At 52.9% G+C, this 12,628-nt stretch overlaps 1 protein-coding gene across 2 annotated transcripts; it reads left to right on the forward strand.

The window, feature by feature from the left end:
* Nucleotides 1-1,641: 1,641 nt before the first annotated feature.
* Nucleotides 1,642-4,858, forward strand: OLIG3 (oligodendrocyte transcription factor 3). 2 transcript variants are annotated; one of them, XM_062622814.1, is made up of 2 exons: nt 1,642-2,583; nt 3,421-4,858. In XM_062622814.1, the coding sequence occupies exon 2, from the start codon at nt 3,440-3,442 to the stop codon at nt 4,211-4,213; it is 774 nt and encodes a 257-aa protein (XP_062478798.1). In that variant the 5' UTR covers nt 1,642-2,583; nt 3,421-3,439; the 3' UTR covers nt 4,214-4,858. The 2 variants fall into 2 exon arrangements, with proteins under 2 accessions (XP_062478798.1, XP_062478797.1); XM_062622813.1 differs by having other exon boundaries at nt 3,424-4,858.
* The last annotated feature ends 7,770 nt before the right edge of the window (nt 4,859-12,628 follow it).

Consider the following 12,628-nt stretch of genomic DNA (forward strand, 5'->3'; position numbering starts at 1 on the left):
GACAGCCTCTAAACCCCTAGACGTGCCCGGTGAGCCTCCCCGGGGCCAGCCGCGCCGCTGCTCCTGTCCCCCGCGTTACTGACAGGTCGCGGCTCCTGCCGGCTCGCCGGTGCCGGGCGGGCTCGCTGCCGGACAGGGGATTCGTCTCTCTTCGGTACTCAGAGTGCAGGCCGCCCAGCAGCTTCTCTTTCCAGAAAAAGCACGTTTCCCTCCCTCCCACGCCAACTCTCCCTGCCTTAATGAGAACAAGAATTAAAAGTCAGGGGAGTGTGTGTGAATTTGGCGCAGCTCCCACGCAGCTCCCATTTTCGCCCTTCTCCGACGCCCCAACTAGGCAAAACTGGCGTTCCTAGCTCCCGGAGGTTAAATTCGTTGCTACCGGCGTCTGGGAGGGAAGAGTTTTGCCGCTGACTGCCCCGGGACAGCGGCACACACCGGGCTTCTACGCGTTCCCCTCCGAAATGCCCCTGGTCGGGACAGTGCCAAGCACTGGCCCAGGCGGAACGGGACGGCAGCGGAGAGCCCAGCCAGCCCGTGCCGGGGCACCACGACCCCAATCCGCCGGAAACGCCTGCCGAGGGGACGGGAAGGCTCCGTTCGGACGAATTCGTCCAGTAAGTGCCCCTGCGTTTGTTCTTCCTATGCTCTACTGCGCTGAGAGCTTTCACTTTTTCCTTCTTTCTCAGTATTTCTTTTTTTTTTTTTCCCTTTTCCCCCTCCTTTCTCATTTTCTCTTTCTTCTTTCTTTTTTCCTTCCTTTTTTCTTTCTCTCTCTCTCCCAGCCCCTATCTCTCTCCAGCATCAGCAAAATAATAGCGGCAGAGGATATCGGCGCGGGAGGTTGGACCAGGCATCGTTACCAGCAGCAACAGCGCTGAAGCAATGCTGCCTTTTTCCGAAACGACTTCCCCGGCGACGGTCCCTGCGCCCGGGTTTTAACCTCACGTTACTTCCCCAAATTCTCCCTTTGCCTTAAGGCAACTCCGGCCCTGCCCCGGGAAGGAGATGCTGCGGCCCGCAGGTGGGACGGGCCCGCCCAACCGAGCTGGGAGCCTTGGGGAGCAGCGACATCGCCGGGAAGGAGAAGAGAAGAAATACTCGTAATATTCCTCCGAGTGACGACCCGACCTTTCTTTCCCGTCCTGGCGCTCGGCCCTCCTCGTCCCGCGGTGCACCGGCAGCTCCGGTACACTGCGATGAAGCCCCATTAGATGAAGCTCCAGGCCCGGAGGGGAGGACGGGACCTCTCCTGTTGCTTCCCCCGACGGCGTCTTTTCGCCTTCCTCTTCCCTGTTCCAGTTAGTCCTCCCCCCATTCCGTGAGTTTTCCTGCCGCCGCCGTCACCGTGCCAAGTTTTGCTCACTTGTTTCATCCCGGCTCCACGAGAGGGAAGGGCAACCCCGGACGCCCCGGAGAGTGTCCCCGCGGGCACAGGAGACCGCCCGCGACTCCCCGCGGGATGCTCTGGGGACTCTGGGCCCGGCCAAGTTTCTGCCTGTTTGCCCGGCAAAGCTTTCAGCTGGAGGGAATGTCTGGGTGGGTTTATGGCTTTCGCGGAGAAAGGGGGATAAAGGCGAGGTAACTTTCAGTTATTTCTGATATATTCTCCTAAATCTTTCTCTTCTATTTTTTTTCTTTTTTATTTTCTTTTCTTCTCACCGCAGGAATCGCTAACAGTGCTGAAACCAGAAGGCTTTAATTTTGCTCAGCAGATTAAGCACAGTTATACTCAGCCGGATGAAAATGTTCCTCTTTTCCTGGCCCCTCGCTCTCTTCGGGGCTGGAGACTCTATGGAGGAGAGAGGTTCTGCCAAGGAGGTTTCTTCCTGGCCCTATGTGCCTGCTGGCAGGTAGAAACTCACCCCGACACCAGCCGGGACGGGGCGGGAACAGCCGGGCGCTGGCGCTCCCCGACCCGGTCCTGGCAGCCCCGCACTCATCGCATAGACACCACCGGGGGCTGTGAAGATCCACACGGTGTAAGACCCGGATACGGGTCCGGCTGAGGCCGGCTGCGGGGGATCCTCACCCCCCACCCCAGCAGACCCCGCAGCTGCCGCGCCGGCTCCTCCCGCCCCCTGGGCAGGGGCAGCGCTGGCGAACCCTCAGCGCGGCCGATAGCTGGGGCGGTGACACCTGCCCCCGGTGCCCCGCCAGCCCTGTCCGGCTGAGCTCCGACCAGCGCAGCCCCACGCACCCCTCCCTTGCCCACTCCACCGCCGACAGGAGAAGGTCCCGCCCAGGCTGCAGCCGCTGCCCGCGGACGGTTACTTACTGGCGCGAACGCCTAGGACTTGTTTTGCAGCACTGTCCCCCCTTCCCGACTGCGTCCGGCCCGGTCCGACTTTGAACGCAGCCTCCCCGGCCCACCGACGGCTGCTCCTTCCTCCCCGGAGCGCCGCCCTCCCGCCGGAGCCCCTGGGGCTGCTGCCCCTCCGCCGCCCAGAACACCGGCTTGCACGCCGGCTGTCCCTGTTTGTTTAAAGGCAGTCTGCCCCGGGAGGAGGCTGGTTTCCCAGGGCGCGTTTTCTTGCGGAGGCCGCCCAAGCGATCGCTCCTTTAAACAAAGCGGCGGTGGCCCAGGTACGAGTCAACCGCGGCCGGCCCGGCCGGGCAAGGGGCAGCCGGCGCCGCACCATAAACCGCGGCCGGGGGTGGGGGGCCGGGGCAGGGGAAGGTAATGGCAAACAAAGCGGGGAGCCGCGCCTGGAGTCGGGGGCGCTGCAGGACGGGGGGGACCGACGCCCCCCCGGCCCCTCCCGCAGGAGCGGGGGCACTTCCCCTGGCGGCCTCTGCCTGCCGCAGCCCCTCGCCTCCCTACTGTAGACGGGATGCGGTTTTATATTGGAAATGAGGGGCAGGGGGAGGAGGTGGCGCGCACACGGAGCGATGAGTGTGCGGTGTCAATCAGAGAGGTTTTGTGTCTCCTTGACTCCTGATGGTCCGTGGCTGAGGTGTCCCGGGTGGCACCACAATGAATATGAATAGGGGTCCTTGCTAAATGGGACAGTCAAAGCGCACCGCCCTGAATAATGGCACGTCATCCTAACTAGACCATTATACATAGGAGGGCTCCTTTTGTCTCTGCTCTCTGCTGCAGCTCTATAAAAGCCCCTCTTTTTCAGGCTGAGGTTAGTCCAAGCATACACTAACTAGCCATCCTGTAAACAGGCAGAGTACCGGGGGGAGAGAGAGAGAGGGGAGAGACGGGTGAGAGAGGGGGCTGAGGGGCTTTTTTCCTCTTCCTCCGGCATTTCCAGCCCTTCGCTGGCAGACCCTGCCGTCTGTTTCTTTCCTTTTCGTTCCGTTTTCGTTGCTTTTCAAAGGAGAGCTGTCTTGTTCCACCACCTCCAGAGCAGGGAAGAGTTTCTTGCTCAGAAGCCCGAATACAATGAATTCTGACTCCAGCTCTGTCTCCAGCAGAGCTTCCTCGCCAGACATGGATGAGATGTACCTGAGAGACCACCACCACCACCACCACCATCACCACCACCAGGACAGCCGCCTCAACTCCGTCTCCTCCACCCAGAACGACCTGGTGCAGAAGATGTCCGGGGAAGGCCTCTCCAGGAACGGCTCCAAGGCAGGAGGGGAAGGCAGCAAGTACAAAATCAAGAAACAGCTCTCGGAGCAGGACCTGCAGCAGCTGCGGCTGAAGATCAACGGCCGGGAGCGTAAGAGGATGCACGACCTCAACCTCGCCATGGACGGGCTGCGGGAGGTGATGCCCTACGCGCACGGCCCTTCTGTGAGAAAACTCTCCAAAATCGCCACCCTCCTGCTAGCCAGAAACTATATCCTGATGCTCACCAGCTCCCTGGAGGAGATGAAGAGGCTGGTGGGGGAAATCTACGGGGGGCACCACTCGGCCTTCCACTGTGGCACGGTGGGACACTCCGCCGGGCACCCACCCCACGCCGCTGGCCCGGTGCACCAGGTGCACCCCATACTCGGCAGTGCCTTGTCCTCCGCCAACACCTCCTCCTCCCTCTCCGCCTCCCTGCCGGCCATCGGCACCATCCGGCCCCCCCACTCCTTGCTCAAGACCCCCTCGACCCCCCCCGCCCTTCAGCTCGGCAGCGGCTTCCAGCATTGGGCGGGCTTGCCGTGCCCCTGCACCATCTGCCAGATGCCCCCCCCGCCCCACCTCTCTGCCCTCACCGCCTCCAACATGGCCAGGATCTCGGGGGAGACCAAGGACCTCCTGAAGTGACTCGGCGGGGATCCTCCGGCCACCGGGGCTGCGCTCGAGCCGGGGCTTCCACGGGCAAAGGGGGGGGGGAGGGGGGGGGCCTGAGGACGGAACTGGCCCCGCTGCCCCTCTGCCCTGTCCCCCCCCCCGGTAACACGGGATTAGTGTAGTAAGGACCCTGCAAAGGTAATGTTTTAGCCGGCTCCTCGGGCGGTGTTTTCTTATTATACTAAACCGGAAAGAAACAAAACAAAAAGTCCCTGTTGTAAAAAGAATAATAATAATATTAATATTAATAATAATGATGATGCCGCTGATGGTGATCAAATGTAAATAATTCCTTAAAATGGATGCAAAAGGGAAAAAAAAAAAAAGGCATGGTTGTCACTGTAGCGTTCGCAGCTACTGAGAGACGATGGGATCGGTCTGGGTCTTCTTCTTTTTGCTGGCTTGTCCTTTCTTTCTTGTGGAAGCTCCCGCTCCCAGCCCGGCTGCGGCGGTGCGGCCCGAGGGGGTGGCCCAGCCAGGGCTTCGCACCGCAGCTTCCCACCCGCGGGGGCTGCCCTGGCAACAGGGACTTCCGAGTGAATCCACTCAAGTTTTGTGGGTGTGGGGGTTGTGCTGTTTTTTTTTTTTTTTTAATTTCTTTTCTCTTTCTTTTTCTCTCCCCTCCTCTTCCTCCTCCCCCCCCCCCCCCCCCCCCTTTGGTTGTGACGCCTTTTTGGTCACGATTCTTCTTTTCCTTCCGTGTTCGACAAAAAAAAAAAAAAAAAGAAAGAAAAATGAAAAATAAGAAAGGAGAGGGAAGGGTGCAAAACACAGCTCAACCCTCCCGCCGGACTGTGCTGCCAAATCTCCCGTCTCTCCCGTACTAGTTCAGTTGGCTGGGGTCCTCGTCGCTTATTTTCTCTCGGTGGCTTTGGGTTTGTTCCGTTTTGCCGCTTTGGTTTTCTTTTGCTTTGATTTGCTTTGATTTTGCATGTGGGGGCATCTCTTGCCAGGTCAGTGACTTGTATAACTAAATCGGAAGCTTTGTTGCTGTTTATTCCCCTTTCGGCACGTTTTCCTGGGCGCTTGTTTGAAATACTGTTGTCATTATTCGCTTCGTCTGTTTGTTTGGTTCTGGATAGGGCTTCGAAGACAACACCATGTCTTTATTTTTTATATATTCTTGATAACTATCGATATATTTATTATTGACCAGTGTTTCTGGATGAGATTTCCAAATAAAATTAAAAAATGAATGACAAGCTGCCTGTTTCGCCTTTGTCTGGACGGGGAGCTGAGGAAAAGCGCTGGATCGCTCTGGGTTTTGCCAGGACTTTCCTGGCCCAGCCGGACTCTCATTTTTCCTGGACATCCAGCTGTCAGCCCTTTTCCGGGAGGGAAATGGTAAACTGTCCAGGGCTGGGCGCGCCTGGAGGCGATGCTCGGTGGAGCAGCTCGGTGAGGAAGCGGGCAGAGGAGCAGGAGCCTCGGGGAGCACAGCCGGCGGCTTCTTACCCGGGAGCCGGATCCTGCACTCCCCGGCCAGGCACCCCCGGCCCTCCTCTGAAGTGACCTGAACTAACACGGAGAAGGCGATTTCCCCCGAGTCGCAAGGTGAGCAGTGACGCGAAAGCGGGGGAATATGTGTGTTTAAACCGAAATAACTTCTTAAAGACACCTTTGGGTGATCTGTGCTGGGCTGTGCAATGCTGCAGCAACCGTCATCGTTAAGACATAAGCACACACACACGAACATTTGGAAGTGAGAAGGAGGATGTATATGTGTTCCGAAAACAGGCTGAACTGACAAATCACGCAGTAAAAAAAACACTCCGAGGCTGAAGTCAATCGTTCCAGTACTTCAACAAGATGGTCAATGGTCAAGAGATGCTGCAGTTCCTCCCTCCCTCCCTCCCTCCCTTCCTTCCTTCCTTCCTTCCTTCCTTCCTTCCTTCCTTCCTTCCTTCCTTCCTTCCTTCCTTCCTTCCTTCCTTCCTTCCTTCCTTCCTTCCTTCCTTCCTTCCTTCCTTCCTTCCTTCCTTCCTTCCTTCCTTCCTTCCTTCCTTCCTCCCTTCCTCCCTTCCTTCCTTCCTTCCTTCCTCCCTTCCCTCTTCCCTCCTCCCTTCCCTCCTTCTTTCCCTCCTTTCCCTCCTTCCCTCTTTTCTTCCTTTCTTCCTTCCCGGCTTCACCCCTTTTCCTTTCCCTTTCCGTCCTTTTAGTTTTGCACTATTATCCCTCCGCCTTCTATGAGGGTTTTCCCCTCTGCCCAAGTCACTGAAGTGCCCACTCTCACGATCCCCCCTCTTCAGCGCTTGCCGCGCCGCTGAGCACAGGGAGGGGGCAGGCCTGGGGAGGGGGAGCAGACCGGGTGTGACGGGTGCAGTCTGTGAGGGGCTGCTCTCGGGGAGTGGGGGAGAGCTGCGGGGCGCAAGTTGCCCTCGGGGCAGCCGGCCCCACCCCTCCGGAACACGCTTTAGTACAGGACTGACACGGCTGGAGCGCAGAGCCGTGGCCCTCCCCCGATGCAGCATCTTCCTCCCCAGCCCTTCATCGTCCTCCCGGCTCGGGGCGACGGGACTGGACTGTAAATTATAGTAGAGAGAAGGGCGAAGCCACTCCTCAGTCCCGGGGCAGCGCTTCGGACCGGCAGCCAGGTGCCCGGGACCCGCCTCTCCCCAGAGCATCCCTGCCGCTCGCCCCTCCTTCCTCCTTTTGACGGGAGACGCGTTGTCTGAGCAAAAGGTCTCTTCAGGGGCATTTGATTCCCACCCGCAGCCTCCGCGGCCTCTGTCCCGCTTTCTTCGGGATCCCCGGGCTCTTCTGCAGCCGAGAAGCGAGGCTGTGGAGCAGTGCACAAGCCGCTTAGAACCGAACAGCCTCAGGAGGCTGAGCCGCGGGTTTGAGTCACCAGAAAAGAGCCGATAAATGTCCCGTCCCCCCGGGTCCTCCCTAGCGGCACCGTGCCCCTAGCGGTGCGAGAGAAAGGCCCGGCTTCTCGCCTTACTGGCCTGTGGTGAGGGAAAGGGAAAGAGCATCCTCAGAGATGCTTTTTCTTTCCTTCTCCTTTCCGATCGGTCGGGTAGGGAAACGCCGGGCGACTTGGAAATGGGATGCTGCGGCCAGGGAGGCGCTTGGAGAGGTCTGCTAGCCTGCTCCCTGCCGAGGAGGAGACTACAGTCAGATCAACAGAAATTCAAGTCTCTTCGTGTCCTGTTCCTGGCCTCGGGCTCCTGCACCAGTGCAGCAGGAGTGACAGTCCCCTTACTTTTTCCTTTCCTTTCCTTTCCTTTCCTTTCCTTTCCTTTCCTTTCCTTTCCTTTCCTTTCCTTTCCCTTTCCCTTTCCCTTTCCCTTTCCCTTTCCCTTTCCCTTTCCCTTTCCCTTTCCCTTTCCCTTTCCCTCTCCTTTCTCCTTTCCTTTCTCCTTTCCTTTCCTTTCCTTTTCCCTCCAGAAAAAGAAAACCAGCTTCTGGAGAAGATGCCCATGGGGAGAGAAGGAGGAACGGTGGAGTTTTCTTTGGGAGGGTTTCCCTCCACAAAAAAAAAAAAAGCCGGCAAATAAATATATATATATATATAATTAAAATTAAAATAATAATAATGAAATTGAGGGGGGGGGGGGGGGGGGGGGGGCGGGGGAAGGGGATATGGAGATAGAAATAGGAAAGCGGGAAAGATCCAATGGTAGCAGAGTCTGGCACTGCTTGCCCCCTGGGTTCGTCCTTGCCCGAAGTGGCTGGCAGGACGCAGCGAGAGTGCGGGGCCAGGACAGGGCTCTGCCCGGCATGGTACGGGCTGCCTCTCTCGGGACAGACGGGAGCTTGGCGCTCTCAGGAAATCCGTTTATTTTCGCCTCAAAAATGAGTAATATCTGCTTGAACATATATAAAATATATGCGCGTACACACAGAAATAAAATACAAATATAGAGATAGATATATAGATATAGATATAAATATAAATAACAGAATTAGAAATGGAAATACAAAGGTATCCGAAGTGAATGGACCCGGCTGGTTTTCAGCTGTGGATACACTTGCTTCCCTCCAGGCCCGACCCTCCCGTGGGGATGGCAGGTGCTGCTCTCCGTCCCAGGGGGAAGCAGCTTCCCTCCCACTTCTCAGTGTTTCCCAGTTCCCCTTGAGGCTCATCCCGCTGCCCGCCTCTCCAGGGGTCTCCCTCCTCAGTTGTGTTTCTCCCCGCATCTCCTTGGTCCCTTCCCATTGGCAAGTCCTACCCAGGCGGTCCTCTCACGGGCGCCTCTTCGGCTACACGGGCAGGGGAAGCGGGGAGGCGGGGCGGGCAGGAGCTGGTTGCGCTTGTGTTGTGATTAATATGGAAATAAAACGCAGAAATAGCAGCAGTACTTAGCTTCATTGCTTCAGTTTAGGGATTTATTGGCCAGGAGATAAACACCAGGCTGGGTGCTAGCGCGGTAATTCACGGTCTCCATCAGTTATTACCAAAGAAGCAAATAGTTTTTCTTTGAAGCTACATTATGAAGGGGGGTGGGGGTGGGGTGTTGCGGGGAAGGTGGGTGGAAGGAGAGAGGGGAAAGATGGAGAGAGAAATTGAGGGAGAAAAGAGTAATTTTATTATTTGTCTGCTACCCCCTTCCCCAGGTCCAATCCTGCCCAGCGAAACCAATACGGGATTTATCAAGGGTGCCTCCCTCTTAAAACTCATGTGTCCTACTCTGCCTTCCTCTGAGTTTCTTTCATGTTTTCCCACTGGCTCCTACCCAAATATTAGTTATTTTTTCTTTATTTATTTTATTTTCGTTCCTACAGAAGCAGCTAGATAAGGGTTTGAGCTAGAAAGAGCTGTCACAAGATGACATTGTGCTGCTGCCAAGGAAAATAAAGGGGCAAGGCTTACGGGGAATTTAATCCTCTACTAGATGAAGTGACATTGTTGTGGAAAATGGGTGCTTCGAAGGCACCCCCTTCCTTCTCCGGTGTGAAATGGAAACAGCAAACTAGAAGCTAAGTAGAGGCTAAATACTAAAATGTAAGCAGACAACGTTCTGTGAAATCTAAGTATTTGAGTTTGCAGCTTTGCATTCAGTGCTGTTAGAAATGGCTTGAGACACAAACACTGAGCTGACAAAAAATGACCCAGGACCTGCAGAGCTCTCATATTCTTCTGGACCAGCAGGAGAGGTGGGGTGAGAAATACCAGGGCTTCTCAGTGGCAGTAAATACTTAAATTTAGGTGGCTGACTTGAGCTTTAATTGCTTAACAATTTGTGTTCTCTGATTTTTCAAGTAGTGAGGTTGATTAGAGCCATGAAAAGTTTTAGGGTCAAGCGAATAAACCAAAGAGGAATTACTTATCTTATGCCATACCAGGGAACTGATACAGTTTTTGATGGAGCTCCGGCTGTAGGTGTGCATCCAACAACTGCTGATCAGGAAACACTGAACTGAAGACACCAGAAGAGTGAGTGGAAGTGTCTACAGCCTGCTTATCCACACCAGTCTTCCTTCTCCTGCCTCCCTTTCCCTCTCCTGAAGTTGAAATGAAACCATTTTGCTTGATATTACGTTGAAGTAAGCACCTGTGTAAGGACAGGGCAGCTGCAGAACAGTAGTCTAGCTGTAGGGAAAAAGTTCTTAAAAATTATTATAATGACTTGCGACTGTGAGACCAAAACCAGTACCCAGCTCCCCCGAGTATCCTGAAACTGTTGTGGGTTGGGGATGGGGTTTTATACACCCCGGCAGAAGACTATATATCTGTATTTCAGTTCAATCTTTGTATGTTTGTTTTCCCCCAAAGTGTTGTTGCTGTGGACACGTACATTTTAAAAGTTATGTGGCAGAACATTGTCAGCCCTGCCAGATGGGCAAGAAAAAACTATGAGCAATGCAGCAATTTTAGTATTTATGATGAAGACGATTTGCGGAGACCTGCAAATCAAAACCTAATGGATTCCTTGTAAAACATGTAGAGGGCTGACAATAAAAGAGATTTGCACAGAGCCCTGTCTTGATGCCTTGTAAACTAGTAAAAGCAGATAAGACTTAATTTTAAACGCAGAATTAATGGTACAGCAGAGTCTAACCACAAAAGCTTCTGGTTACAGCAAGTAGGAGCAGGCAGCAGGCAGCAGTATTATATCCCCCTCAGCTGTCATCTAGGCCAGCTAGATAAAAGGGAGGTTTATTAGTGCTTAAATATTAGTGTGTAGGGTTTCAGAATCATTGTACAGATGTTTAGTTATACAAAGAACAGGTAGTTCTTCAGAAAGAGCTTCCTTTTTTTCCTATAATGTTACATGTAGTGTTTTCAAAGGCAGCTTTAAATACAAGGCAGTCAATTCCAGAACAGAGCAGAGAAGGAGCTGTTGTTTCTGGATACACGTCACTTCCAGAAAACCCTGTCCCATGTCAGGGATAGAGAGGAGGATGCAGCGGTGCTTTAGCTACACCACCTGAGGAAATACTTTACGAAATAATCACTAAGAGAAAGTTGATGTTTCTGTTACAAAAAAAACAAAAAGAAAAAAAAAAAAGAAAAAAAAAAAAGGGATTCTGTTTTTAACAACACTAAATGACTTTTCTGTACTTTTTCTTACTTGTTTTGTTTTTTTTTGTTTGTATGGGTTTTGTTGTTTGGTTGTTGTTTTATATATATACATATACACATGCACATACACATACATATATATATATTTCACTTTTATTTTCATTGGTCTCTGCTGAGTGGCTCTGACTTGTCATGCACCAGGTGCTACTTTGCTATGTTTCAGCTGCAAAATGTTAGGTGGCTGTCTGAAAACCAGGAAGCTTATTTTGTATTTTTTAAAAAGCGGAGACATATTTCACAACTGATAAAAACTTAAAAACTTATTTTTTACAAAATCTGACCTTTGGCCTGAGGGACTCATGGTTAGTGATAAAGATTTGTCAAGAGTCATATACAGGAAGCAGGTGATCAAAAATGCTGTTTGCTGCCTGTGCTCCCCTACTCCGTGCTTTGCAAAGGAATTGACCATGGCATATTTTGTGGCATTTGCTGCCAGATCTTAGCACAGCAATTGAGTTTTCAGGGGAAGGGCATCTTGAAACATCTACTGGGAGAGCTTCTATCTCCAGCTTCAGCACTTGGCTTTCCTCCCAGAACTGCAAGCAACAGCAACAGAAATTAGTCTCAACTGTGGTGATCACTGGTGCAATGATGGTTTGCTTGAGCACACTGACGGTTGAGTTTGGACACCACTCCACAGCACGTAAATGCAAATACTTAAAATGGGATAGATATCCATTGGAAACAGACCTCCCAAGTCTAGAAGCCATAGAAGCTTTGTGCATACTCTCATTTCCCATGCAAAGACCCAGATCCCTACACTGTCTGAACACCTTTGAGTCACAGAAATTGGTAAAGGACCACATCCAGATGGTTCTGAAGGCTTCATTTCCAAAGCAGGGGAATGCAGTAATTTCCAGACCTCTGTCACTGAGGTCTCAACACATCCATGCTGTCTGTGCACATCTGCTCTGGGAACACTGTAAACAGTTATTGCAGGGAAGCCTTTGGTGGCCATGGGCAGTCTGACTCTGCAGACTACCTGTGAGCCTGGCATGTACTGCCTCCCCTGGCTCTCCACCCCTCAATGTCTTTCCCAGAATGACTGCTGTGACTACGGTCTCCTGAGGTGCCTACAGCCCAGCCATCTCCAAGCACAGTTAGGTTGGAGGGGTCTGTGTGTTTTGGAGAGCGCTTTCTGACCAGGCTGCAGCCCACACTTGCCAGCTCACAGATGGCACAGCCCTCTGGGCTGCCTATTCTGGTGGCCTTGAGACCATGTCTGTAAGCAGAGCATGCACCTCTTTTTCTTTCTCACTGAGTACCTTCGTGAGGTTTAGCTGTGTTCAGTTTTGAAGCAGGCTGACTTTCCAAAGTTTCAGGCTCTCCCTTTTTGTGCTTTTATCATTCCCTTGGCTCTCCAGCACAGTTCTTTTGCCCTTTCCAGATATGGAAATGTATACCCCCCCCCCCCCCCCCCCCCATTTCACGCCTTTCATTACTTCTGCCAGGATATGAGCTTTTCCTATGTGAGTCATAGAGATGGATAGTCTGATGTATGAGAAGATTTTCTCCATAATATTCTCAGTCAATTGTCATGACAAGTTTTTAGGGCTTTCAGTTTTCAGCAGATGCCCAGAATTTCACATACACATGACTTGTGGCGTACATTGCTTCAGAACCCACAATTCATGCTTATATGTATCATGATACTCCTCTACATTCTTATTCATTCATGAAGTCCATGGAATCACCTTTAATGGATAATATATCTTTTCTGAGCCAAGCTGTGGCGTTAATCAGATGATACATCTTGGTCTGGACTTGATATCACTTGGCTGACACTAGCAGGTCAAGCACCATTTTGTATAACTTAATTGAGGAGTCTGGTCACCAACACTTTCACTAGGTTTTATTTA

The sequence above is a fragment of the Pezoporus occidentalis genome, unplaced genomic scaffold (assembly GCF_034315485.1).
Source record: "Pezoporus occidentalis ecotype Australia unplaced genomic scaffold, CSIRO_AGI_Poc_V1 ctg248, whole genome shotgun sequence".
NCBI classification, from domain to species: domain Eukaryota; kingdom Metazoa; phylum Chordata; class Aves; order Psittaciformes; family Psittacidae; genus Pezoporus; species Pezoporus occidentalis.

Coding starts and splice junctions, on each gene's coding strand:
- OLIG3 (XM_062622814.1), top strand. CDS start 3,440: ATGGATGAGATGTACCTGAGAGACCACCACCACCACCACCACCATCAC.